The sequence below is a fragment of the Equus asinus genome, chromosome 26 (assembly GCF_041296235.1).
Source record: "Equus asinus isolate D_3611 breed Donkey chromosome 26, EquAss-T2T_v2, whole genome shotgun sequence".
NCBI lineage: Eukaryota > Metazoa > Chordata > Mammalia > Perissodactyla > Equidae > Equus > Equus asinus.
Window position 1 is genome coordinate 40,126,374 of NC_091815.1, and position 24,211 is coordinate 40,150,584.

Genomic DNA, 24,211 nt, shown 5'->3' on the forward strand with positions numbered 1-24,211 from the left:
AGGCTTGGAGGCGAGAGTGGCTGGGGCAGAGCGAGCTCAGCCCTTGGTAGGAACACCATGGCTGAGCCACGGAGAGGAAGCTGGGGGTGGCGGTAGCATTGAGATAAGAAACAAGGATGGTGGTGGCTTTGACCAGGGTGGTGATAGGGGAGAGGCTGGAAAGGCTCAGCTGCTGGATGTATTTTGAAGATACAAAGCATTTGCTGATGCGGGTGTTGAGAGAGAGGAGTCAAGGAGCCACAGCTGGAGGCCTGGAAGGGCCTGGGGAGAGACATGGGGAAACTGCACGAGGAGCTTTCTTCGGGTGGGAGATTCTGGACATGTAAAGTTTAAGATGCCCAGCAGGAATCCAAGAGGAGACAGCAAGCAGATAGTGAAATTTATAATTCAAGAATTTAGGACAGGGGTTGGGTCAAGAAATACACACACACACACACACACACACACACACACACACACGAGAGTCATCGGAGGATGTATGGTATTTAAAAGTGGGAGACTATATATCATTTTGAAATCACATCTACCATTGCTATGATATTTCCTCTTCTAGGTCATAGGTCTATTTCTTACTTTATATTATATCTAGTCACTTCATTGCAGTTTTTAATTCAAATAGCTTTTCAGTTGATGTGCTGTTTCATTCCCGGTCCTATAATCCAGATCATTTTCTTGCAGGTAACAATGGTGGCCCCTCCCTTCCCAGTATTTATACTTTCTCTTCTTTTTTCTATTTCAGGGCTTTGTGGAGTGGCCAAAAGCTCCACAGCAAACGACCATCGTCTTGGTCGTGTGTGTCCTTTTTTTGTTCCTGGTTTTAACGGGAATGCCTATGATGTTTCACATTTAACTATAATGGTGGCTATTGTGTCAAAATAGATGCCCTGTGTCATGTTGAGGAAGTGTCCTGGTTAAAATTCAGGAATGGGTATTGGATATTATCAAATACCTTTTAAAACATCCATCAAGATGATTTTTATTTTGTATTTAACCTTTGGCGTGAGGTTTTGCATTACTGTATTTCATGGAACTTAAGACACCATCGATTGCAAAACACCTATTATTTTATATACCACTGAGAAAGTAAAAGATGCTGCTTAATTGTAAGATGTTACCAACTAGAAGATGCATCCTGACCTGCCTTCAGAGAAGGAGAAAAAAACGCACAATTTAGGATGGATGAAATCTGGTAGATTCTTCATATCAAGTCATCTTTGCATTCTTAGGATTGTTGTGCACCAGTCTTTTCAGATACTGAATTCTGTTTCTTGATATTTTGTGTGGGATTCTCGCCTCTATTTTCATATGCAAGATTGGTGCTATCTTTGTCAAGTTTTGGTATCATGGCTAAGATCGCATCTTAGGAGGACTTAAGTAACTTTTAGCCTTTTCTATGCTTTTGAATGGTTTCTCTAGCTTGAGAAGCATCAATTCCTTGACATTTTGAAAGAATTTACCAGTAATCAGGTCCTATATGGAGGGGAAGTTTCAGCTAATTCTTGCATGGCTTTCTCAGTTTCTTTCCATGTTATCAGCTTATTAATATTTTTCACTTCATCAATTTTGATGATTTATAGTGTTCTTTTATCCTCTAGAATATTCTTTTTATTGACCTTTTCAGATTATTAGCTTAATTATGCATACTATTTTATCATTAAACAAAATATCCTCTTTATTTTGTCCTATCCCCTTTCTTCCTTTCGACTTCTGTTTGTGGTTTACCCATTATTAGATTTGTCAAATGTTTATCTAGTTTATTATTATTTTTCTGAAGAGCCAGCATTCAGATTAATTTACGTCCATTATTTCTCTAGTTTGTAATCTGTTTTTCTTTAGTGTAGACTGGTTATTTTTTAGTCATTTCTTCCTTGTCTCAATTTTTGAGTACTTAATTGATTTATATTCTCTTTCCTACAAAATTATTTGCAATAACAGTATAGTTAATAGATAAATGTACTTCTGGTTATAGCCTTGTGCACATCTTTACGTTTGATAGTTCATGTTCCTGTTTATGTTGTTGTCCAAATACTATATTGTACTGTTTCTAAAGAGTGCTTGGAAACTCAGCGATCCGGTTTATTTAAAAAGTTTTCTTTACTGCACTGTGAACAGAGAATGGGGCCTACAACATATCTGCTTCCAAAACCTTTTTAAAAGCTTTTATTGTGGACTAGAACATGGCCTGTGTTTGCACTTGTTTCATAGACATTTAAGATGAATATGTATTTTCTGTCTGTAGAATTCAAAACTCTACATGTCCATTAATCATCTCACATGTCAATTATGTTGCTCAGATTCCTGTGTTTTTTAATTTTGGCCTACCCTGTTTGTCAAAACCCAGTAAGCTTATGTGAAAATCTGTGAGTGCAATTGTTTGTCAATATATTTTTATAATCCTTGCTTTACATATTCCCTACTGTGTAACTTGATGCATATAAGGACAGTACTGTTATGTCTTTGCGATCAAATAACATATGTAAACACCAAGCACAGTGCCAGGTATAGAGTGGCACTCAATAAATGTTGGTTAAAACCTGATTCTGAATCCTTTGTCAAATATAAAATGATCGTCTTTAACCAATCTAATCCTTTTCCTTAAATTTTACCGTCTCATACTGGTTGATATTTCCATCCTGCTCTTTTAAAATTCCTCTGTGTGCATATCTTTTTAGACTCTTTGTGTCATTTTGTTTTAATAGGACTTACCATGGCCCCTCCTAAGTTTGCTGGAGAAGTGAGGGCAGGGCAAAATAGGGGATTGTCTCTTTCTCCATCCTCACTCGGGCTGATTGCATCCAACAAGCCACAACTGGCCCTTCAGAGAGAGGAATACAAGCCTCAGCTGTTACATTTGTTAGGCTTTTATCAGTTGCAAATAAGAGAAGCTCAATTCAAATAAGCAAAGAGGTTAATTGTTGGTTCATGTTACACCAAAGTTTGGGATGAAATTGGCTTAATTTATGGCTGGTTCCCGGTCCTCTCCATTGACCTCACAGTTACACTCCCTTTTGGGGGTGATGTCCCTCTCCTCCACATGGCTGGGGGGATGCTGACCACCACCCCATGATCACCTCTTCCACGTGGCAAAGTGGAACTCAGGGCAGAGTCTCCTCACACACCCCACCTCCCATCGCTGCTCTGCTGCAGGGACCTGGGTGTTGAGATCAGGGACCAAGAGAGGCCCGAGGAAGGAACACGCTGTTGGAGGAATGGCGGAGGATGGCCTATGGCAGGGCAAAGGTGGAGACAGGGAGACAGCTGTGGAGACCATCCTCGTCCTTGATGTCCAGGCCAGAGGGGCTGACAGGGCTGTGATTGGCTCAGACAGTGCCGCGTCTTAATCAAATCTGTGGGATGTTGACAACAATCAGGATAGTGACAAAAATCATATTAGCAGTAGTCATTCATTTGGGCTCTATCATGTCCCAGGAACCTCACAGGCAGACAGATCCCTTTAAACCATGGTTAAGACCATTCATAATCCACCTACTTCAGTGGGTAACAACCCAAGTTCTCACAACGGCTGTCCAGCCCCACAAGAACTGGCCTAGTTTCCATTCCTCCCACTCTCCCTCCCTCAACTCCAGCCACACTGGCCTCCTTGCTGTTTCTCTAACAAGATCATCATGTGCCTGCCTCAGGACGTTTGCACTGGCTCTGGAATATACCTCTGCCAGGAATGCTCTTCCCCCAGAAGCTCACATGGCTCCCTCACCTCCTTCAGCTCTCCGCTCCAGTGTTGCTTCCTTAGAGAGGCCTCCCCTGACCACCCTCGAGTAGCACCTCCCTCTGCAGGTAATTCTCCACTTGTCTTTACAGCCTGTATCAGTATCTGACAAATACCGGTTTAATGCTGTTCTTATCTGGCGTCCTCAAGGGCCGTTCCTCCTCCTCTGGTGACTCTCCCTGGATGGTCTAAGTCCTGGGAACGTGGAGTTGGGGGAGGGGGTTGTGGAGTTCAAGTTCAGCCTCTGTCTCCCCGAACTCCCCGCACACCCACATCAGCTTGCGGGGCCCACCTTTTCTGCTCCCTCCCCCACGCACTTAAAGATGCTCCGCCCCTCCTAGAACAGGACAGGTTGGCCCTAAGGTAGTATCTGCAAACAGTATTTGGTAAACATCCAGGAGGAGGAAATATGTGAAATAAGGTGGCAAATATGGCAAATCTGAAATCAGAGGGAAATAACCCGGGCGCCTGTCGGGCCCGCCACGTGGCCCACAGCTTGTAATTCTCATCTTGAAACCGCGCCGACTCCCAGGATCTGCACTTCCGATTGCGGGAGTGGTTTCGGGTTGCTGGGACTGCCTCACGCCGTCACCAGGAAGCAGCTTCAGCATCCTGGGCTGTGGCGTTCACGGAATGCCAATTCCTTTTCTTCTTTACGTTATCTGTAATCCCTAACTTTCAAAAATTCGGAAACAAATATTTTTGACAACTCCGCCTCCAGGGGCTCAGCTCCTTCCACAGCTGGAGAGACTCAGGGCAGACTCAGCTCTCGGTGCTCCGCTCTGCCCTCAGCAGGGGGGGACTACAAACAAACTGCCGCTTCCTCGGGGGCTGCGGGCTGCATGGGGGTCGATTCTCTCCTCCTCCAGGTCGCAGCTCCCCTTGCAGCAGGAGCGACTCGGGGCAGACTCTCGTCACAAACACCCCACCTCCCAGCCCTGCTCCGCTGCAGGCACAGGAGGTCACAGCCGGCCAACAAGCCAACACGGGAAGCAGCGCCAGAGCAGCGCAAAGACGCCGCTCCCGGAGAATACAGCCCGGCACCTGCGCGCTTGGCGGGGCGTGCGAGCCCCCTGCGCCTGCGCACTAGACCACCCGGCCCCCTCAGTCTTGGCGGAAGGTTTGGGGGTACCGACGCCCCGCCCACGGTCCCGCCCACAGCCGGGCTGACCCCCAGGCTCTCCACGGTCGAGATCCTGCCTTCTTGCTGTCTTGGGTGGCTGAACTCAGCCCCACGTCTGTAAACGAGGATCCCATTTCACTCATTTACCCGTTCCCTCGGCATTCCCTGAGCACCTACTGTATGCAGAGGCCCGGTCTGGGCGAAGGTCAGAGGGAGGAGCCAGACTGTGTGGTCCACGACCCTGAAGGGCTCTAGGGCTGGGGCTGGGCATGTTCAACTATGTATTCACTCAGTCACTCGGTATTTCTTGAGGACCTACTGTGTGCTGAGGCTTGAGCTCGGCAACGTCTGGAGCCCAGGGAGCACCAACTGTGTGGTCCCTGACCCTGAATGCCTCCCAGGGCTGGAGATGTACGATAAGCCATTCAGTCACCGGGCGCTTCCTGAGGACCTATTGGGTGTTGTGGCCTAGGTGATGTCTGGAGCACAGGGAAGACTCAGACACTGTGGTTTCTGACCCTGCAGGACGCCAGAGCCAGGTCAGAGGTTTTTCACTTATTCATTCCTTCACCTGACATTTCCTGAGGACCTACTGTGTGCCAAGGCCTGTGCACGTGATGCCAGAAGTGAAACACGCAGACGGATTGTCTTCTCCCAGGCCCCTCACCAGCTCCCTTGGGAGGGCTGCGTTGAGGGAGCTCGTGGGCAGGGAGGCAGATGTGTCTGTCTCTCCCCACTGCAGGTCTTAGCTTCCCCCCGACTATTCACAGTTATATTAAAGATCAGTTGTGTTATTTTCAAGGCTTGGCACATCATTTTCTGATAGGTTGTCACTTCTTCAAACTTTTTTGGAAAGGCAAGGAAATCTGAGTATGGATTGGACACTGGATGTTAAGAAGTTATTAATTTCGTTAGGTGTGATACTGGTATTGTGGTTCCATAGAAGATATTTTCTTTTTCTTAGAGATGCACCAGCAGTGAGGTGAGATTACGTCTGTAGTTTACTTTGAAATAGACCAGGAAAATATACATACGTATTTTCATGACCTATTTTTAAAAGCAAATATATATTGTAAAATATGGTAACTTTTGATACTTAAAAATTTGTATAGGTATTTATTAAAATTATTTTTTTTAAAGGCATTGAATCTAGGTGGATGTATGGGTGTTTATTGTACTTCACACTTTTCTGTATAATTGAAAAACCACAACAAACTTTTTTTAAAACACGGGGAATTCTTTTTTATGCGGAAGGGGCTGTGTTGTCCTATGACACAGGACAATTTGTCAGTCAACCTTGTAAGAAAGGTGTTCTTAACTCATAATTGAAAAATATTTTTCATTGATTTTTTTTCTGGAGCCAAAGAAACCTCAGCAAGAAGATCAGAACAATCATAAGTGATTCTATTACCTAAGAGACCTCAGATCCAAACGTTGCGAAAGGAGAATGCCCATCCCCTTGCCTAACGAACCAGGGTGCCTCAGAATACGAGTGAACAAAAGCAGGATGGAAAACTGCATGCCACGTGCACCGTCGGTGTACTGTCTACTATACAACTTTATAGCATATTTATGATAGAAACAAACATTCGTATAAACATGTGCTTATATATGCATAGAATAACTATTCCTGCTATGATTTCTCCCACTCATTTTCTCTGATGTCAGAAGCACTGTCTTAAGTCCTAGAGAATCCACATTTCTCCTTCAGATCCTGCTTAGTTAATATGTGAACCTCACTAAGGGGGATGGACCTTTTATTCAATTACATTTATTGAACAAATGCCGACTCAATCATAACATCAATTAAAAGGCCAGCCAGAGACCCACAGAGATGTCTCTGGGTCTACTCTGGAGGGTCACATTTGTAATTCTGAACCAGGGAGGCGCTGGAGGGGAGTCTGGCAGATGTGGGGTCCAGTCCCAGCCCTGTGACTTCCTCCCTGTGTGACCTCGGGCAAGTCACTGAGCTTCTCTGAGCCTTGGTTTCCTCACGGGCAACATGGGGACGATGGGTATCTCCCCCTGGTGCCTTGAGGTTGGAAATGAGGTGTGAAAGTGCTCAGAGGAGTGCCTGGCAGAAGGAGGCCCTGGTAAACGTCAGCCGTTATTCTGCTGCTGGTCCAGCGCGGTGTCCACAAGGTCGCTGCTGCCGACCGGCTTCTCCTCCTGGTGGGGGCTCAGGTGTCGGGTGAGGTGCGGCAGCTGGGCAAAGGCCTCCCGGCCCTGGCTGCATGAGTAGGGCTTCTTGTCGGCGTGCGTCCTCTGGTGTCGGATGAGGGCCGAGGAGAAGCTGAAGGCCTTGCCGCAGCCGCCGCACTCGTAGGGCTTCTCGCCGGTGTGCACGATGTGGTGCTGGATCAGGTAGGAGCGGTTGCTGAAGGCCTTGCCGCACTCGGGGCACGCGTAGGGCCGCTCGCCCGTGTGCGTGCGCCGGTGCAGTGTGAGCGACGAGCCCTGGCCGAAGGCCTTGCCGCAGTCCCCGCAGCGGTAGGGCTTCTCGCCCGTGTGGATCTTCTGGTGCTCGATGAGGGAGGACACGTGGCTGAAGGCGGCGCCGCACTCCAGGCACTTGTAGGGCTTGGCGCCCGTGTGCACGAGGTGGTGCTGCACGAGGTGGGAGCGGTTGCTGAAGGCGCGACCGCAGTCCTGGCACGCGTAGGGCCGCTCGCCCGTGTGCACGCGCCGGTGCTGGCTCAGGTGCGACACCTGCGTGAAGGCCTTCCCGCACTGCGCGCACGCGAACGGCTTCTCGCCCGTGTGGATGCGCCGGTGCTCGGCCAGCGAGGCGCTCTGGCTGAAGGGCGCGCCGCACTCGGGGCACGTGTAGGGCTTCTCGCCCGTGTGCACGCGCCGGTGCTGCGCCAGGTGCGCGATCTGCGTGAAGGCCTTGGCGCACTGGCCGCACGCATAGGGCCGCTCGGCCGTGTGGGTGCGCTGGTGGCGCAGCAGCGCCGAGGAGAAGCGGAAGGCCTTGTGGCACTGCGCGCACGCGAACGGCTTCTCGCCCGTGTGGATGCGCTGGTGCTCGCGCAGGGCCGCGCGGCTGCCGAAGGCCTTGGCACACTGGACGCACGCGAAGGGCCGCTCGCCCGTGTGCACGCGCCGGTGCTGCGCCAGGTGCGCGGGGCGCGCGAAGGCCTTGCCGCAGTCGGCGCAGCGGTGCGGCCGCTCGCCCGTGTGCACGCGCCAGTGCGAGGCCAGGTAGGAGCCCTGGCTGAAGGCCTTGCCGCACTCGGGGCACGCATAGGGCCGCTCGCCAGTGTGCGTACGCCGGTGCAGCGTTAGGTGGACACTCTGGCTGAAGGCCTTGCCGCACTCGCTGCAGGCGAACGGCTTCTCCCTGGTGTGCGTTCTCCGGTGCAGTGTGAACGCCGAGCAGTAGCTGAAGGCCTTGCCGCAGACCTCGCACTCCCACAGCTTCCTACGGCCGCCACCGCGCTCCTCCTCGCTGGCCTCTGTGGTCTTCGGCTTGGGGCTCTTCCTGGGCGGCCCCCGCCTCTGGGGCCTGCTGCCCACCTCGGGGGTGGGGAGTCTCAATCTGGTTCCTGGGATTCCGCCCAGCTCATCGCGCTCCGGGAGGCCGGCCCCGGTGGGGTCCCCCTCGTGGCCCTCGGCTTCTTGCTTCAAACAGCTTTCGTGTCGGCCCTTGAGCTGAGCCCCGTGTTTCCAGGTTTCTCCCAACTCCGATTCCTGGGGGCCGCCCACGGTCAAGAGTCCTTCCATCCCCGCTTCTCAAGCTGCTGCCTCGGTTTCACATCTCTACCAGATCTGAAAGAAAGAAAAAAAACCAAACAGCTTTGTCATTTGTCACAGGGTGGAAAGGCTTAGCACAGGGTGTTGACCTCCGGGCTAGTGACAGCTGGGTCAGGTCACTGTTTGTGGTGGGGCCAGGCTGTGCATCGCAGGATGTTGACCAGCATCCGGGGCCTCCACACTCCAGATGCCAGTAGCACTCTCCCCTCAACCTCCACCCCCACCCCCAGGGTGACAACCAAAAATTTCCCCAGACATTGCAAGTGTCCCCTGGGGGGCAAAACGGTCCCTGGCTGAGAACCACTGACTTAACGGAAGTGAAAACAATTTTAAAGATCTCTGGAAAAAATATGAATCTGTCAGCTCTTAAAGATAGCCTCGTAACGTGTGCTATGGCCCGAGTGGTGCCCCCCAAGTTCATATGTGGAAGCCCTAAGCCCCCAAAGTGCTGGTGTTTGGAGAGGGGGCCTTTGGGAGGTGATTAGCTTTAGCTGAAGTCATGAGGGTGGGGCCCCAGGATGGGGTTAGTGTCCTCAGAAGAAAAGGCAGACAGCAGAGCCCCCTCTCCAGCATGTGAGGACACAGCCGGAGGGCCACAAACCAGGACCCTGACGGTGCCAACGCCCGGATCTTGGACTTCCAGCCTCCTAAACTTCAAGGAAATAAAATTCTGTCACTTAAGCCGCCCAGTCTATGGTATTGATGTGGATTAAGGCTTCCCCAGCTAGAGAAGCCCAAGGTGACCTGGCCTACACGCCAAACTATATGACCCAGTGGACTTTTTTTATGGTATGAATTAGGACCGCCCCAGGGAGAGAAGCCCAGGGCATCCTCACCTACATGCCGATCTATATGGCTAGATTCGTATCTAAAGTTATATGACCGCACAATAACCAGACCCCATCTGCACTGAAATCATTTAATGACTTTTTACATCATCTTTTCTTTTCTCCAGTAAAAATAAGTCACGTACCCATGCCTTATAAAATTAGCCCTAACCCTCAACTCAGGGCAGCAGCAGGAACTCTGACTGCCTGTGGGTCTTGTCCTCACACACCAGCTCTGCCTGCCCATGGGTCCTGTCCCCATGCCAGCGGGGGCAGCAGCAGGAGCTCTGACCGCCCGTGGGTCCTGTCCCCACACACCAGCTCTGCCTGCCCATGGGTCCTGTCCCCATGCCAGCGGGGGCAGCAGCAGCTGCTCTGCCTGCCCATGGGCCCTGTCCCCATGCCAGCGGGGGCAGCAGAAGCGGTGGCAGCAGAAGCTCTGACTGCCCATGGGTCCTGTCCCCATGCTATTCCACACTAGTCTCTAAATAAAAGAGCACTACTGCCAGATCTTGAGAGTCTAAGAAATCTTTCTTTTGACTCCTCGGCTCACCGACCCCGCATCAGTATTTTCTTATGGCAGCCCAAGCTGACCGTCATGCCTAGAGAGACGGTTTTCTTTCCCAGAGGAAATCAGTCTGCTCCCTACACACAGGAAAAAGCAGCCCCCACATTCCGTGCATAATCTGCTACTGGGGGGGAGGATGCCCTGGGAGGACCGCTGGCATCTTCTAGGAAAACTGAAGACGCACATCTGCTGTGGCCCTATAATTACCTCTTCTGGAATGTGAGCAAGAGAAACGTGCACATGTGTGCACTAGCAGCCCTGTCTGAGATTGTCTGTAACTGCCGAAGACTAGAAACAATCCAACCGTCCACTAGCAAAGGGATGGACAAATAAACGGGGGTGTGTTCGCACGAGGGAACATCTCACAGCACGACACGAATGCCCGTCAGCTAGTGCGGCAGCTCAGAGCCTCAAATACACAGTGTCGGCAAACAAGGAAAGATGCACAAGAATTCATCAGGAATGACGCTATTGAGGCCTAAAAACAGGCAAAACTAAGCCATTTATTTTTTAGGGATTATGAACATATGTGGCAAAAGTTCGCTGCTCTGCCCTGGCCTGAGGACTAGCAGCGTGGGCATCGCCTGTGACAGATGCAGAGCTTGGGCCCCTCCCCAGGCCTGGTGACTTGGAACCTGCTTTTCAACAAGAGCCCCAGGGGATTCGTGGGCACAGGAACGTCTGAGAGGCGCTGGTCTCGGCCACTCTGAAGCCAACACAGGATGTTATTACAGTAGCAATGACCACCAGCACTTGTGGAACAGAGCTGTGTGCCCAGCATCCTTAAAGCTCTTGCCATGCATTAGTTCATTTATTCCTCACTGAGGCTCGCAGACGCGGCAGTGCCAGGGCCCACGCCCAGGCTGCCAGACTTCTCCCTCTTCCTCTCACTCCCTGGCTTGAATACACTAATGGCTTCACAAAAGCACATTCCTTTCCAGTCTGCACGGCACCTCTCCAACCTCATCCTGTACAACACTCACGCCTGCCCTGGGCTTGCCCTGTTCCACCCACAGGCCTCCTCGCTGTTCCACAAACGTGCCAGGCACATTCCTACCTCAGGGTCTTTGCACCGGCTGTTCCATCTGCCTGGAATGCTCTTCCCCCAGCACAGGCCTCACTGAGAAGGAGACTTCTGAGCGCAGACCTGATGGAAGTGATGGAGTGAGTGTTCTGGGCTGCAAGCACAGCAGGTGCAAGGGTCCTTGGGCAAGACCATGACTGGGGTCAGAGAGGAAAAGTACAAGGCCGGGGTTGGGGGGCTGGACCAGAGCAACCGAGGCGGAGAGCAGGGCCCTTAAGTGTGGTGGGGGGAGGGTCAGACCGTCGTGCAGGGTCTTGTGCAGCGGAACTCTGCTGATGGGAGTCCCCGTCCACAGGCAGCCCTCAGCCCCGTCAGGCCTGGCTGGGTCCCCAGAGCAGGCAGTGGTACCCACTTGTGGTCTCGGGAGCATCAGGTCCTGTCCATGTCACTCAGGCTGTGGTCCCCACTCTGGCCACTGTGCCTCAGTGGGTCCAGTTGGCATCTGTAGGAGAAAGAAACAGGGACCATGAAGGAAGATGGTGGGGTAGATGCAGGTGCACGGAGCAAAACGCAGGACGTTTTTTCTGTGTGGGGGAAGGGTAGGTGGATTCAGGGCGGGGAGAACCCAGGATGGTCACACACGCAAAGAGGCAGCCAAAGAGACACAGACACGCTCAGAGGCAGACACCCACGTCACGTCACACACAGACACACACACAGAGTCACATGCAAGCACACTTTGGGGGGCAGTTACACCACCCCCGCCCTGCCACACACACCCTTCTGTTGTGGTACACAGTCCTCCCCACACACAAGGAGACAGGCAGACTCGCACACCCTCGTGGCTCCAAGCACACCTATAGTCACCCTTGTGCATTCACACAGGGTCTTGGGCACACGCAGCTGCACACACAACAAGGTCACAACACCACCCTGCTTCACACAGGCAGGTAACGCACTGGGATATCACCACCATGGTGCACCCCAACACACACAGTCACATGCACTGGGCAGAGCTTTGCATGTGCTCAGAGTCACATGTGTGCAGGATCTCCCCATGCACAGAAGCACACACACAGCGACGCCATACCTGCACGGTGTCTCTCACAAACACATCCTGTCACAACCTGCACGGCCCTCCACACACACAGTCATGCTCAGGCACACACAGAATGACACTGGCACACCCAGGCCGCCAGCTCCATGCTGGCAGGCCCATCCTACACAGCTGCACACCCAGACACACACACGTCTCATCGCACACCTCACACCCAGGAGAATTCCACACATGCCCCAAGTCACACATGGGCAGAGGTCCCCAAATGCACAGACACATGCTCAGTTATGCATACTACTTCCCCTTCCTGGGCACACGCCGCCGGGGTCAGGCACGTGCAAACACTCAGTGACACGTGGGGCAGTCTCACACACTGAGTCGCATGAACAAGTAACACACTAGCGAGGGCACAAACTGATGGAGTCACCAACAAGCCAACATGCGGGGATGGACTCACACTCAGCGTCACATGCACAGTTGCACGGGCATGCACATGCAAACACGGTGACACGCGGGGCGGGACTCACATGCACACGCCGCTGGGATCATGAACATACACAGACACACTTGCGCACACTCACTCGCGCATGCGCACGCCACACACGGGCGCCCTCGCCTCCGGAACGGCTTTGAAGGCCCGGAGCGGCTCCTGCCAGCATTGTGGGCACGGGTCAGATTCTCCTCGGTCTCCGGCCCTACCGGGCCCTCGCCGATCCCCGGTGACCCCTCGTCCCGTGGAGGCGCGAATGTGCCATCCGCACAGATCAAGGATGAGCCCACCGCAGACAGGCCCAAGCGCCAGGCCGGCGCGGACTGCGCGTACGCGCCGGCAGAGTTACGGCCCGCGGGCGGCTCCCAAGAACTACAACTCCCAGAAGGCATCGCGCCCCTCGGGCGCCGCCGCTCAGGCCCGCAGCTCCTGGGTCACCGAAACTGCAACTCCCAGAAGGCCTTGCGCCTTCACGCAATGGGACGACGGGTCCCAGCAACCAGAGCGAGGAGGGCGGGACGGCTGGGGGCGGGGCCTGGGTGTGTCCGCCAGGGGAGCGGTGGGCGGGGCCAGCAACATAGGGGCGGGACTCTTCTGCCTCAAGGGGCGGGGCAGAGTCCATAAGCTTAGAAAAAAAGAATCTAAGGATCAGAGAGGCTAAATTACTTACCCCAGGCCACACAGCACAGAAAGGATGGGAGCTGGGGTTTGCAAGCCACAGTTCACCGTTAATTCATGGAAATCGTCTGTCTCAGGAATTTGATGTAATTCCAATCCAGAGCAAAGATGACAAATCCACTGACTTGGGCAAATGAGTATAATAGCTCACATGTACATAGGATTTACTATTGGCCAGTTTCCTACGAGATGCTTCCTATGATGGAATCTTGTTAACTTTCATAAATTCTTTCCTTGGCCATTAGAAAAATGGGCAAAAAAGATTTTTTTGATAATTGGGAAAGCAGAGAAACATGAACACAGAGTGGAAGATAAATGTATCTCACCAAAACCAACACACCCTTCCTTGTGAGACACATGATTTCATGTTCCCCCAGGTTCCTCGTTAAACCACCACACACACTTTCTTTACACGGCAAATTTTTATTTTATATGTAGATCTCAAGAGACGTGTGTTTCCCCTCATCCTTCTGGAAGCTTCTGGCCTCGTCATGGTGAGAACATGCCCAGTGTGTCTCCAAGCCTGGGACTCCTGGAGCAGGGCCTCCCGGCGAATCCACAGACCCATGAGTGTGAGAAGAAAGGATTGTGGGTTTAAGCCACCGAAGTTTTTTTTTCTGGTTTAGGTTTACATCTGAATATAGTCATGTGCTATAGAACGTTTCAGTCAGGAACAGGCCGCACATATGACGGTGGTCCCATAAGATTAGCACCACGGAGCCCCGGTGGGTAGTGGGCTGTACTATCGGGGTTTGTGTAAGGACACTGCATGATGTTTGCACAACGACGGAATCGCCTAGCCATGCATTTCTCAGAACGCAGCACTGTTGTTAAGCGATGCATGACTGTATTTTTAAAATATTGCTCACATATTCTTTACAACCCATGTTGGGAGTTCAGAAAACTGCAGCATTTTTGATCACTAAGAAGCTTCCATCCCCCCACCCTACCCCGGGAAATAAGAAGCAGGAGTTATTCAAACAGAGGAAAGGACCCTTGTACTCAGGCCTATCACGTGGAAAAACATTCTGTTCTGCTTGTTTCATTATTCTGTGCTTTAGAAAGACAGGCGGGACACAGCGGGAGGGCTTCATCCCTGCTCCATGGTGGGGTGTCCTCTGGGGTGGCTTGGACAGTTGGAGATGGCTGGATGACTCAATCGGGGCCGTTGGTCTGGGATCTGGGCTCTTCTCCACATGGTGGCTGTTGGGGCCGGCCGGACATCTCCGTGTGGCCAGCTTGGGCACAGTGGGCTCGGAGTGGTAGGACTTCTACATGGTGGTTCAGGGCTTCAAGAGGAGCGATCCAGGAGCAGACCGCTGAGTGGAGGGGCTGTTTGTTACATGGCAGTTTAGTGGGAATTGCTGACTGCGACAGAGGCAAGGCCAAGAGATGAGGCTGCAGATGTAGGTAATTCAGGTTCCTGTGGGCTGTGCTAAGAGCATCTCCTGAGGGTGGTAGGGGTCACGGCTGTGCTTTTTCTTCTTTTAAAGCTGGAAGAGTCTGCATTTATGACAATATGTGTCCCTGCCTGATGTGAGCACACTCTTCCCTCTAACCCTTCTGGGTGGTTCTTTCCCTGGCCTCGGGTCATTGCTCTGCTAAGTGCTGGAGGGGTCACTCTGCGGCTCTCTGGAGGTCTCTCTCTGCAGCTCCATCCCCTTCGGGGCTCTTCCCACAAACTCCGGCCACCTTGGTCTTCCTGCACTCTCAGCTCCGTCTCTTCCACTCAGGGGTTCACAGGGCCTGGCCCAATTCCTCCCCTGCACCGTGACCTGGAACCTCTCTGAAGACGGTAAGCTGGGCAATCAAAGGGCTCCCTCCTTCACTTCCCACATCTCAGAAATCACTGTCATTTGTAGCCTGATGTCCACTGTCTTAAAAACCAGCGTATTTTCTATTTTGCACATTTTATGGTTATTTCATAAGGGAGAGGAAATCTGGTCCCTGTTACTCCATCTTGGCCAGAAGCAGAAGTCCATGTTCTTAATTAAAATTAGCTTTATTTATTTCTTTATTTTTGGAGGAAGATTAGCCCTGAGCTAACATCTGCTGCCAATCCTCCTCTTTTTGCTGAGGAAGCCTGGCCCTCAGCTAATATCCGTGCCCATCTTCCTCTGCTTTATATGTGGGACGCCTGCCACAGCATGGCTCGACAAACGGTGCCATGTCTGCACCTGGGATCCAAACGGGTGAACCCCAGGCCGCTGAAGCGGAACATGTGCACTTAACGGCTGCACCACCGCGCCGGCCCCAATTAGCTTTATTTTTGATAGAAAACAGCAGCAAGTATGATTTTACTGAAGAAAAGCAGAATAGTCCATATGTATACCAAGAGAAATGTCACTATTTTTTCTTTGGTGGAAAACAGTGATGGTTTTACTACAGTGATTTGCTACCTTCCCCCTGTCCACTCTGCTGAAGTCATTAGAAGGGACATTTTTCTCAAGGGAACAGCTCAAACATTCCTTTCCTTTAAGTAGGATTTTTCAAGCATTTTCTTTATAAAGGTATGTTTACCTGTTATGGGCTGAATTGTGCCCCCTCCCCCAGTGACGTGTTGGAGTCCTAACCTCAGTATCTCAGAATGTGACCTTATTTGGAGATGGGGTCTTTACAGAGGTGACTGAGTTAAAATGAAGTCATTCGGGTGGGTCCGAATCCACTATGTCTGGTGTCCTTATAAGAAGGGGAAATTTGGACACAGAGAAGGAAGATGCGGCAAAAGGATACGGGCAGTGGAGCAGTGGATGTCCATCCACAGTGAGGGAGGGAGCCTGGGACGCATCCTTCCCTCCCAGCCCTTAGAAGGAACCAGCCCTGCCGACACCCTGGTTTCAGACTTTCAGCCTCCAGAGCTGTGCGGCGATGAATTTCTGTTGTGTGAGCCGCCCAGTCTGCGGCGCTTTGTTGCGGCTTCCCCAGCAAAGTAACACGGAGCCTATAAACAACAACCATGTTTTATTTAATTTGCTGTGGGCTGGGTTTGGCTGAGCAGCGGGGCTGGTCTTACCCGGCCCACTCACGCTTCTGCGGCCAGCTGCGGGGCCGACGGGGGCTGGCTCCTTTGAGATGGCCTCAGCTGAGGCGGCTTATTTCTGCTCCACGTGGTCTCTCGTCCTCCAACAGGCCAGCCTGACCTTGTTCACATGCAGCTGGGTAGGATCCCGGGGAGCGAGCCGAATCTGCAAAGCCACCAAATTGTAGGCTCTGCATGAACACGTTTTCACTTTCATGGCATTCTGTTGGCCAAAGCGAACTACAAGTACAGTCCAGACTCGAGGAGTGGAAAAATGGACATGCCGCAAAGGGGGTGGGTTCAAGGAGGGATGGAAAATTAGGGTCATTGTTTTGCGATCTGTCACACACACACACATAAATATGGTGAACTGGATACAGTCTGGGCTCACACACACACTCCTCCTCTATAAAGAATGTGCAAAGATCTTTTAACTACTTCTCAAGTGACGTTACTTCCAGACCTTGCATATCAGGTCGGCCCCTTTCAGACATAATTATTGTCATGTTATGATGTATTCTCAAGTACAACTTTAATCTCTCTGTTCCTTATTGGTAAAAGAAGTCCAAGGTTGGCATGTGCACAAATGCCACCTTACACTTATTGAGCCACTCCTCAGCTGAAGAGCACGTATGAGGTTTCCAGATTCTCACTGTGATGAAAGATGTTGCTGTTAATTTCTAGGTTTTCCCAGTTTAAAAGTGGGTGATGGAAGCAAGCTAAGTGCCCATCAACTGATGATTGGATAAACAAGATATGGTGTATATATACAATGGAATACTACTCAGCCATAGAAAAGGATAAAATTGTCCCATTCACAGCAACATGGATGGACCTCGAGGGAATTATGTTAAGTGAAATAAGCCAGATAGAAAAAAACAATCTCTGTATGACTCCACTCATATGTGGAAGTTAAACATGTAGACCAAGAGAACAGATTAGCGGTTACCAGGGGAAAGGAGGGTGGGGTTGGGAGTGGGCACAAAGGGTGAAGCGGTGCACCTACAACAAGACTGACAAACAATAAGGTACAACTGAAATTTCACAAGGTTGTAAACTATCATAGTCTCAATAAAAAGTTTTAAAAAATGGGTGATAATATAAATAGAATCAGTTAGGGTTCTCCAGAGAAACAGAATCAATAGTATAGATATATAGATCTCTCTACATATGTATTTATATTTGTCATCTGTATCTATCTATCTATCAAGAGCTTGAGATGTCTTTTAAGGAATTGGCTCAGGTGACTGTGGGCAGTGGTAGATCTAAAGATTGTTGGGCTGGCCCGCAGGCTGGAAACTCAGGCAGGAGTTGCCGCTGCAGTCTTGAGACAGAATTCCTTCTCTGGGAAACCTCAGTTTTTGGTCTTAGGGCCTTCAACTGATTGGACAAGGCCCACCCACATTATTGAGGGTAATCTTTACTTCGTGCAAGCTGATTACAGATGTTGACCGCATCTACAAAACGCCTTCACAGAAACACCTGAATTAGCATTTGATTCAGTCGCTGAGTACGAGAGCCTGGACAAGTTGACACATAAAAAATTAGCCATTGCAGGAGTCTCATGGGAAAGTGGGTAGGAGGGGGATGTGTAGAGAGAAGTGGCAGAGAAAGACAGATGAGAAACGTTAGCTCTAAGTATAATTAGAAAAATCACCAATAAGTTCTATTTTCAAAAAAGTTAAAAGGAAATAGGCCAAATGTAAACCACGATAAATACAATTTTGTTCTTCAGTCCCCTCCAAAGAGGCTGCAAAGATACATGCGTCCTCATTTCTCAAAGGAGGTGGAGTGTCGGCTCTATTGATCACGTGAGGGCGCTGTTGCCCCACAGGAAGAAGGGGAAAACCTGCTCGAAGTCTTTCCCTTGAAAATGGAAAAAATAGAAGATTGCAGCGATGGCTCTGCGATCAAGGGGGAGGGCGGGGATGGCACAAAGGTCACTCTAAGCCGACTTGGGATCCTCAGTCCCTTAGGCCCAGGAAAGGCAGTTTTAAGCTCCCTCTGCCTCCGAATAATCCTCGCCAACGGGCTCCTGGAAGCGCAAGGAATACACTTAAAATGCACGCGTTTTTCTGAACGCAATTTTCTAAGAGTGAAAAGGGATCTGACTTTGAAAGGAACACTATGTTCCTGCCCGCTCGCCTCTCGGAGGCCGGGGCCCCGCTTGCGGGGAGCGGAGGAGATAAAGGTTGCCATGACGACGGTGCAGCCCGGGCCAGGAGTGCAGCCGGCGTCCTGACGCGCCTTTATCTTTAACCCTCGCGGCGCTGGTCTGACGGGGTGAGGATGAAGCCGTGGTGAGGAGCCGCCGCGGTTGTGCTGCACAGGACCCAGGTTCCAACCTGATTCCACCACCTCCTAGCTGAATGTCCTTGGGCCAACGATTTAGCCTCCGTGTGCCTCCCCGCTTATGGGGAGGGCAGGGTGGTGTCCCCAGGGATGAAATCCTCCATAGCAATGCGCGCTGCTGTTTTAAAAATTACATTCCAGCCTCTCCTATTTTATTTCATTAAAAATATGCTGGTTATGATGAATGGGATTAATTACATGAGCCTCTGCTATATACCATCCCACGGATTAAAGGCACTGCTTTAGAGACAGCTGAAAAATACAGTAATTAAAAGTGTGGATGATGGAGCTAGACTTCTGTGCTTTGGCTCCTGGCTAGGCCACATTAGCTCTTGTGCCTTAATTTCTCCCATGTGTAAGATGGGGAGAATGCTGGGAACAGCAGCGCCTCTTGCGGGTGTTGTGCAGTTCAGAGAACCCAGAAGGGTGTCTGACCTGGTAAGTGCCATATAGGAACCATGGTGATGATGATGGTGGTGGTGGTGATGGTGCTGATGCTGGGGCCCAATCAGGTTCACCAGATCAGAATTTCTGGGTTTTGGTCTCAGAAATACAATATGTAATGTTTCAGAAGCATCGATACATTGAGATTCCATTTTCTCATCAGTAAAGTGGAGACAATAAATGTACTTCCCTCATAGGGCTATGATGAGAATTGGAGAGCTTATTCATTCATTCAACAAATCTGTCATCCATCTATCTATCTATCTATCTGTCTATCTCTTTAGTACCTACCGTGCCAGAAACTGCTCTAGTCACCAGGGACACATCTCCTAATAAAATAAAAATTCCTGCCTTCCTGAGTCTTCTATTCTGTTGGAAGAAGAAAGACTCTTAATGACTGAATAAGTTAACTATCTAGTATGCTAGAAATTGATAACTACTGGCTTATAATTTGTATGTCAGAAACAATGGCAAGCGTGACACCGAAGTTTTCAACGCTGAGCAACACGAATCATCAAGTTACTGTTAACTGAGGTGGTGGAAATCGTGGGAGAGGCAGACAGGGTGGTGGCACTTTAGGGTCTCTTTGGTGAGGGTGCCACGTTTGAGTTCTCCTATAGATCTCAACTGAAGGTTTCCAGAGGGCAGTTACATAGAGGAGTCTGGGCTTCGTGGGAGGAGACTGGACTAAAGGTCTAAACTTGGGAGTCGCTAGCATAAAAGATGGTATTGAAATTCATTCAGAGGAGGAAATGAGAGGTCCAAGGATGGGTGCCTGGCTCCGGCCAAAGTTAAGATGTAGGAGAAAAGAGAGAATCTGCAGGGGCTGGCCCCGTGGCTGAGTGGTTAAGTTCGCGCGCTCTGCTGCAGGCGGCCCAGTGTTTCGTTGGTTCGAATCCTGGGCGCGGACATGGCACTGCTCATCAAACCACGCTGAGGCAGCGTCCCACATGCCACAACTAGAAGGACCCACAACGAAGAATATACAACTATGTACTGGGGGGGCTTTGGGGAGAAAAAGGAAAAAAATAGAATCTTAAAAAAAAAAAAAAAGAGAGAATCTGCAGAGGAGACTGAGACAGAACAACCAGGTGCAGTGTTCGACAGGCAAGAAAAGAAGTATTTAGGGAGGAAGCATAAATAACCAGGTAAAGTCATGCTTCTGGGCCAAGGAAGACTGAGAATTTCCCACTGGGCCCTGCAGAGCGCAGGGCGCCGTAGACCACAGTAAGAACAGTATTGATGGAGTTGTCCACCCATTCGAGCTGTCTAGAAAACTCTTTTGAGAACTTCATTTTTTAAATCAATTTTTCCAGCTTTATTGAGATATAATTGACATGGAACATTATTTATTTACTTATCTATCTGTTTGGGTTTTTTGTTTATGTATTTATACACAGTCCACAAGTCTTTACTGAGATAAGGAGACAGGGGCTTCTTCATCCCAAATCTTTCCTAAGCTTTTTCATTAAAATATTTTTTCAAAACATTCACTGAATTTTTTTCCTTCTTCTGGCAGTATGTACTCATACTAGAAAATTGGAAATGATAGGAAACTATAAGATGAATCCATCATCCACCGACGTTATGAATTCCACAGGCCCCGGACACGCCACCCACAGGATGCCCTGTCACACGAAATGCACGACATCCCTCAGTAACAGTTATTTGGTTGAGTTGAAATTATCTAGTTGAAATAATGTCATATTTTGTAAACTTTTGATTAGATGTTTTTTAATTTTGCTTTTTAAAACATTTTGAAGTCAATATTTCTTAACATTTCATTTTAAAGATAGAAATAGGGCCATCGCAGAGAATGTGGCTCAGGGACATATTTTTTAAACTATGAGTTTGGTAGGGCTGTCGGACAAAGTGCCACAGACTGGGCAGCTTAAACCACAGAAACCTGTTCTCTCTCAGTTCTGGAGGCCGGAGGTCTGCGATCACGGTGGCAGCGGGCCGGCTCCCTCTGACGGCGCTGGGGAAGGCTCCGTGCCGGGCCTCTCTCCTCGCTGCAGGCGGTTCCTTGGCTTGTGGACGCATAACTCCCATATTCACATGGCATTCTCCCTCTGTACCTGTCTTTGTGACCCCATTTCCCCTTTCCATAAGGACACTGATCATATTGGAGTAGGACCCACCCTTCTCCAGTATGACCTCATCTTAACTAATTATACCCGCAAAGACTCTGGTTGAAATAGGGTCACATTCTGGGGTGCTGGGGGTTAGGACTTCAACACAGGAGTTTTGGGGGGACACAATTCAACCCATATCATTAAAAAAAAGCAATAAGATATATTTGTTAACTGGTGCGAATGATCCAGGAGAGGGACCAGGCTGATGCAGTGGGAGAAAGGAGAGGATTTCTAAAGCTGTGTCCTAGGGGTGGGGAGAAGGGATGGGAGTCACTGCGTGGATGGAGAGCTGGTTGCGATGAGCTCAAAGGAGTGGAAGGCAGGGTTCACAGGACAGACAGTGGCATGTGGGTAGAAAGGACAGTGAGCGCTTGAGCATATTGTCTTCTGGTTGCTTCTCTCTCAGTGGATAATAAAGCAAGCTCACCCAGGAGAGTGAGAATGGGGAGAACATTGCATGGGGGTTGGGTGTGGGGGCACAGAGGGGATGGATGTTCTTCAGGGGGAGCAGGAGAGTGAGGAGCAGGACCAGCTGGGCTGGTTGCCAGGCAACACTCAGAGCCCGCTTGAGAGGAGTCATCATGAATTTAAAGTGACAGTGCCCTAGCTTCCTGGGGCTGCGGTAGCCAAGTCCCACACACAGAGCGCTTAAGTGACAGAAATGGATTCTCCTGCAGTTCTGGAGGCTGGAAGCACGAGATCGAGGTGTCAGCAGTGTTGGCTTCTTCGGTCCCATGCCTCTCTCCTAGCTTCTGGTGGTCTGCGGGCAATCTTTGGCGTTTCTTGGCTTGTCAATGCGTCTCCCCGATCTCTGCCTTCATCCTCATAAGGTGCTCTCCCTGTGTGCATGTGTCTCCGTGTCCAAATTTCTTTTCATAAGGGCACCATTAGGGCTTAAAGCCCACCCTAATGTGCTCATCTTAACTTGACCAGCTACAAAGACCCTACTTCCAAATAAGGTCACCTTCACAGGGGCTGAGGGTTAGGATTCCAACATATCTTTTTTAGGGGTGGAATCCAAGAGGTTTTGCCACAGCCACATTCAGCTGCATGAATTAGAGAACGAAGAAAGTGAAGTGAAGGCACAAGCTTGATTAAATCCCCCAATGGCTTCTTTCTTTCCTCAGAATAAATTCTTTGGTGTCCTGCCAGGCCCTGCTGAGATCCCCAAACCCTTGCTGACTTTATCTACCCCTTGATCACTAGATTCTAGCCAACCAGCCTTTCTTTGTCCCTCCAAAGAACTAACCTCAGGACCTTTGCACCTGCTGTTCCTCCCACTGCTCCTCCTCCGAGTCATTATGTGGTTCTTTCTTGTCTCCATCTAGGCCTCTAATCAGAAGTCACCTCCTCAGGGAAGCCCCCCGTGACTGCCATCCCCAGAGACTCTCAGTGTACCCCCTGCCTTGTCAGTCAGTGGGGAGTGGATGGCCCACACCAGCACGTGCGTCCTCATAGCGAGGAAGAGAGCAGGCAGGCAGAGCTGTGCAGGGTGGGTTTGTCCAGGAGAGCAACAGGAGGCAGAATGTGGAAAAGAGAGTCTAGTGTGTGATGAGGAAGTGAGTCTAGTGATTGACCATGGGAGGTGACCTTGGGATGGGGTGAGGTCAGCGGAAGATGGTTGAGTCAACGGCGTGTCGGTCCCAAAGCGATGAAGGGATTTTTGGTATCAGGCGAAGAGAGGTATTGACTTGGAAGATGGGAGGTGATGATGGAGATGAGATATTTGAGCCCAGGAGATGGATCAACTTCAATTACTGATAATATCAATGCCGATGAGAGTGCATGGCTACGGGTGTTCAGACAGGACATGTCTGGAGGAGCTGCCATCCATATGTAAGTAGTCCAGGGTGTGGCAGGGATCATCTGTATCAGCGTCTCTTCATCTCAGCACCACTGAAAGTTTTGGCCGGATACTTCTTTGCTGCACTGGGGCAGGGCTGTCCAGCGCACTGTATGGTGTTGAGCAGCATCCCTGCATCTCAGCAGCCCCCTCCTGTGGTGACAACCAAAAATGTCCCCTGGGGGCAAAATTGCCCCTGGTTGAGAAACACTCATCTATGTGATATTTAAATCCCCTGGAATTTCAAGGGAAGTGATGTCGGTGAAGATAACCATCCACCTCCACAGATGGCTAAGATCCAAAGGGAGTAAGGGGGCCTTCGTGAGGATGTATGTTCCAACCATGGTTTTTATTTTCTGTATTTCTTTTTTATTTTGCTGAGGGAGATTAGCCCTGAGCTAACATCTTTGCCAATCTTCCTCTGTTTTTTGTATGTCAGTCGCCACCCTAGCATGGCTGATGAGTGGAGTAGGTCCCTGCCTGGGATCCAAACCCGTGAAGCCAGGCTGCTGAAGTAGAGCAGGCCAAATTTAACCACTACACCATGGGGATGGCCCCTATTTTCTGTATTTCTGATTTTTTTTTTTTCTGGGGCATTGCCGACCCTGGAGGGACTGCTCCTCCCAGGGCGGGCCAATTCCTGGAGACGGGAAACAACTCTTCTGAGAGTGTGCCCTCATATGCAAACCAACCCATCCTGAGCCCACGGCCCCCCACCTCCCCTATGGTTTCTCACACTCCCAGGGGCTATCCTCCTGCCCTCATCTCCCAGGGCAGGACCAGACACCCAGGAACAGTCCTTACGCACAGAGCCCGCTGAAATGATACAAACCAGCCCATCGCAAGCCTGCTCAGCCAGCCTTCCCCCTTCCTCCCCACAGAAGCCACAATCAAGAAGCCCCCTCACTCTGCCTGGTGACCCACCTGGTGCTTCCCCATGCGACCCCTCTTGGCATGGCAGGTCCCGCCTCTTGGAAATGTGAGTAACAAACTATCTTTTAACGACAGTCATTTCCAGATCTGTTTACATGTTGGATGTGAAATATTGTGATTCGTGTAATTATGAACCCCATTTGTATGAGCCCCAGGAGAACTCAGACGCATCTCTTCATCTGTGTGTATGTATGTGTGTGTGTGTGAGTGTGAGTGTGTGTGGTTGAAAGAGAGT

General features: G+C 50.4%; 2 protein-coding genes across 22 annotated transcripts in view; one reads left to right on the plus strand and one right to left on the minus strand.

Moving 5' to 3' along the window:
• The window catches only part of SMIM17 (small integral membrane protein 17), a 29,735-nt gene extending 27,197 nt beyond the window's left edge, over window positions 1-2,538 (plus strand). For all 12 annotated transcript variants that reach the window (XM_070499604.1, XM_044759287.2, XM_070499602.1 and 9 more), the window contains one exon: window positions 740-2,538. In XM_070499604.1, coding sequence (XP_070355705.1) covers window positions 740-850 — 111 coding nt within the window. In that variant the 3' untranslated portion in view covers window positions 851-2,538. The remainder of the gene's footprint in view (window positions 1-739) is intronic.
• A 3,634-nt stretch (window positions 2,539-6,172) lies between these two features.
• On the minus strand, window positions 6,173-12,962 carry ZNF835 (zinc finger protein 835). 10 transcript variants are annotated; one of them, XM_014866682.3, is made up of 4 exons: window positions 12,664-12,962; window positions 11,326-11,527; window positions 11,059-11,148; window positions 6,173-8,621 (listed from the first exon to the last, which is right to left on the minus strand). In XM_014866682.3, the coding sequence occupies exon 4, from the start codon at window positions 8,574-8,576 to the stop codon at window positions 6,951-6,953; it is 1,626 nt and encodes a 541-aa protein (XP_014722168.3). In that variant the 5' UTR covers window positions 8,577-8,621; window positions 11,059-11,148; window positions 11,326-11,527; window positions 12,664-12,962; the 3' UTR covers window positions 6,173-6,950. The 10 variants fall into 10 exon arrangements, with proteins under 10 accessions (XP_014722168.3, XP_070355671.1, XP_044615200.2 ...); XM_070499570.1 differs by having other exon boundaries at window positions 12,610-12,951; XM_044759265.2 differs by having other exon boundaries at window positions 11,438-11,527; window positions 12,664-12,939.
• Between the last annotated feature and the right edge of the window lie 11,249 nt (window positions 12,963-24,211).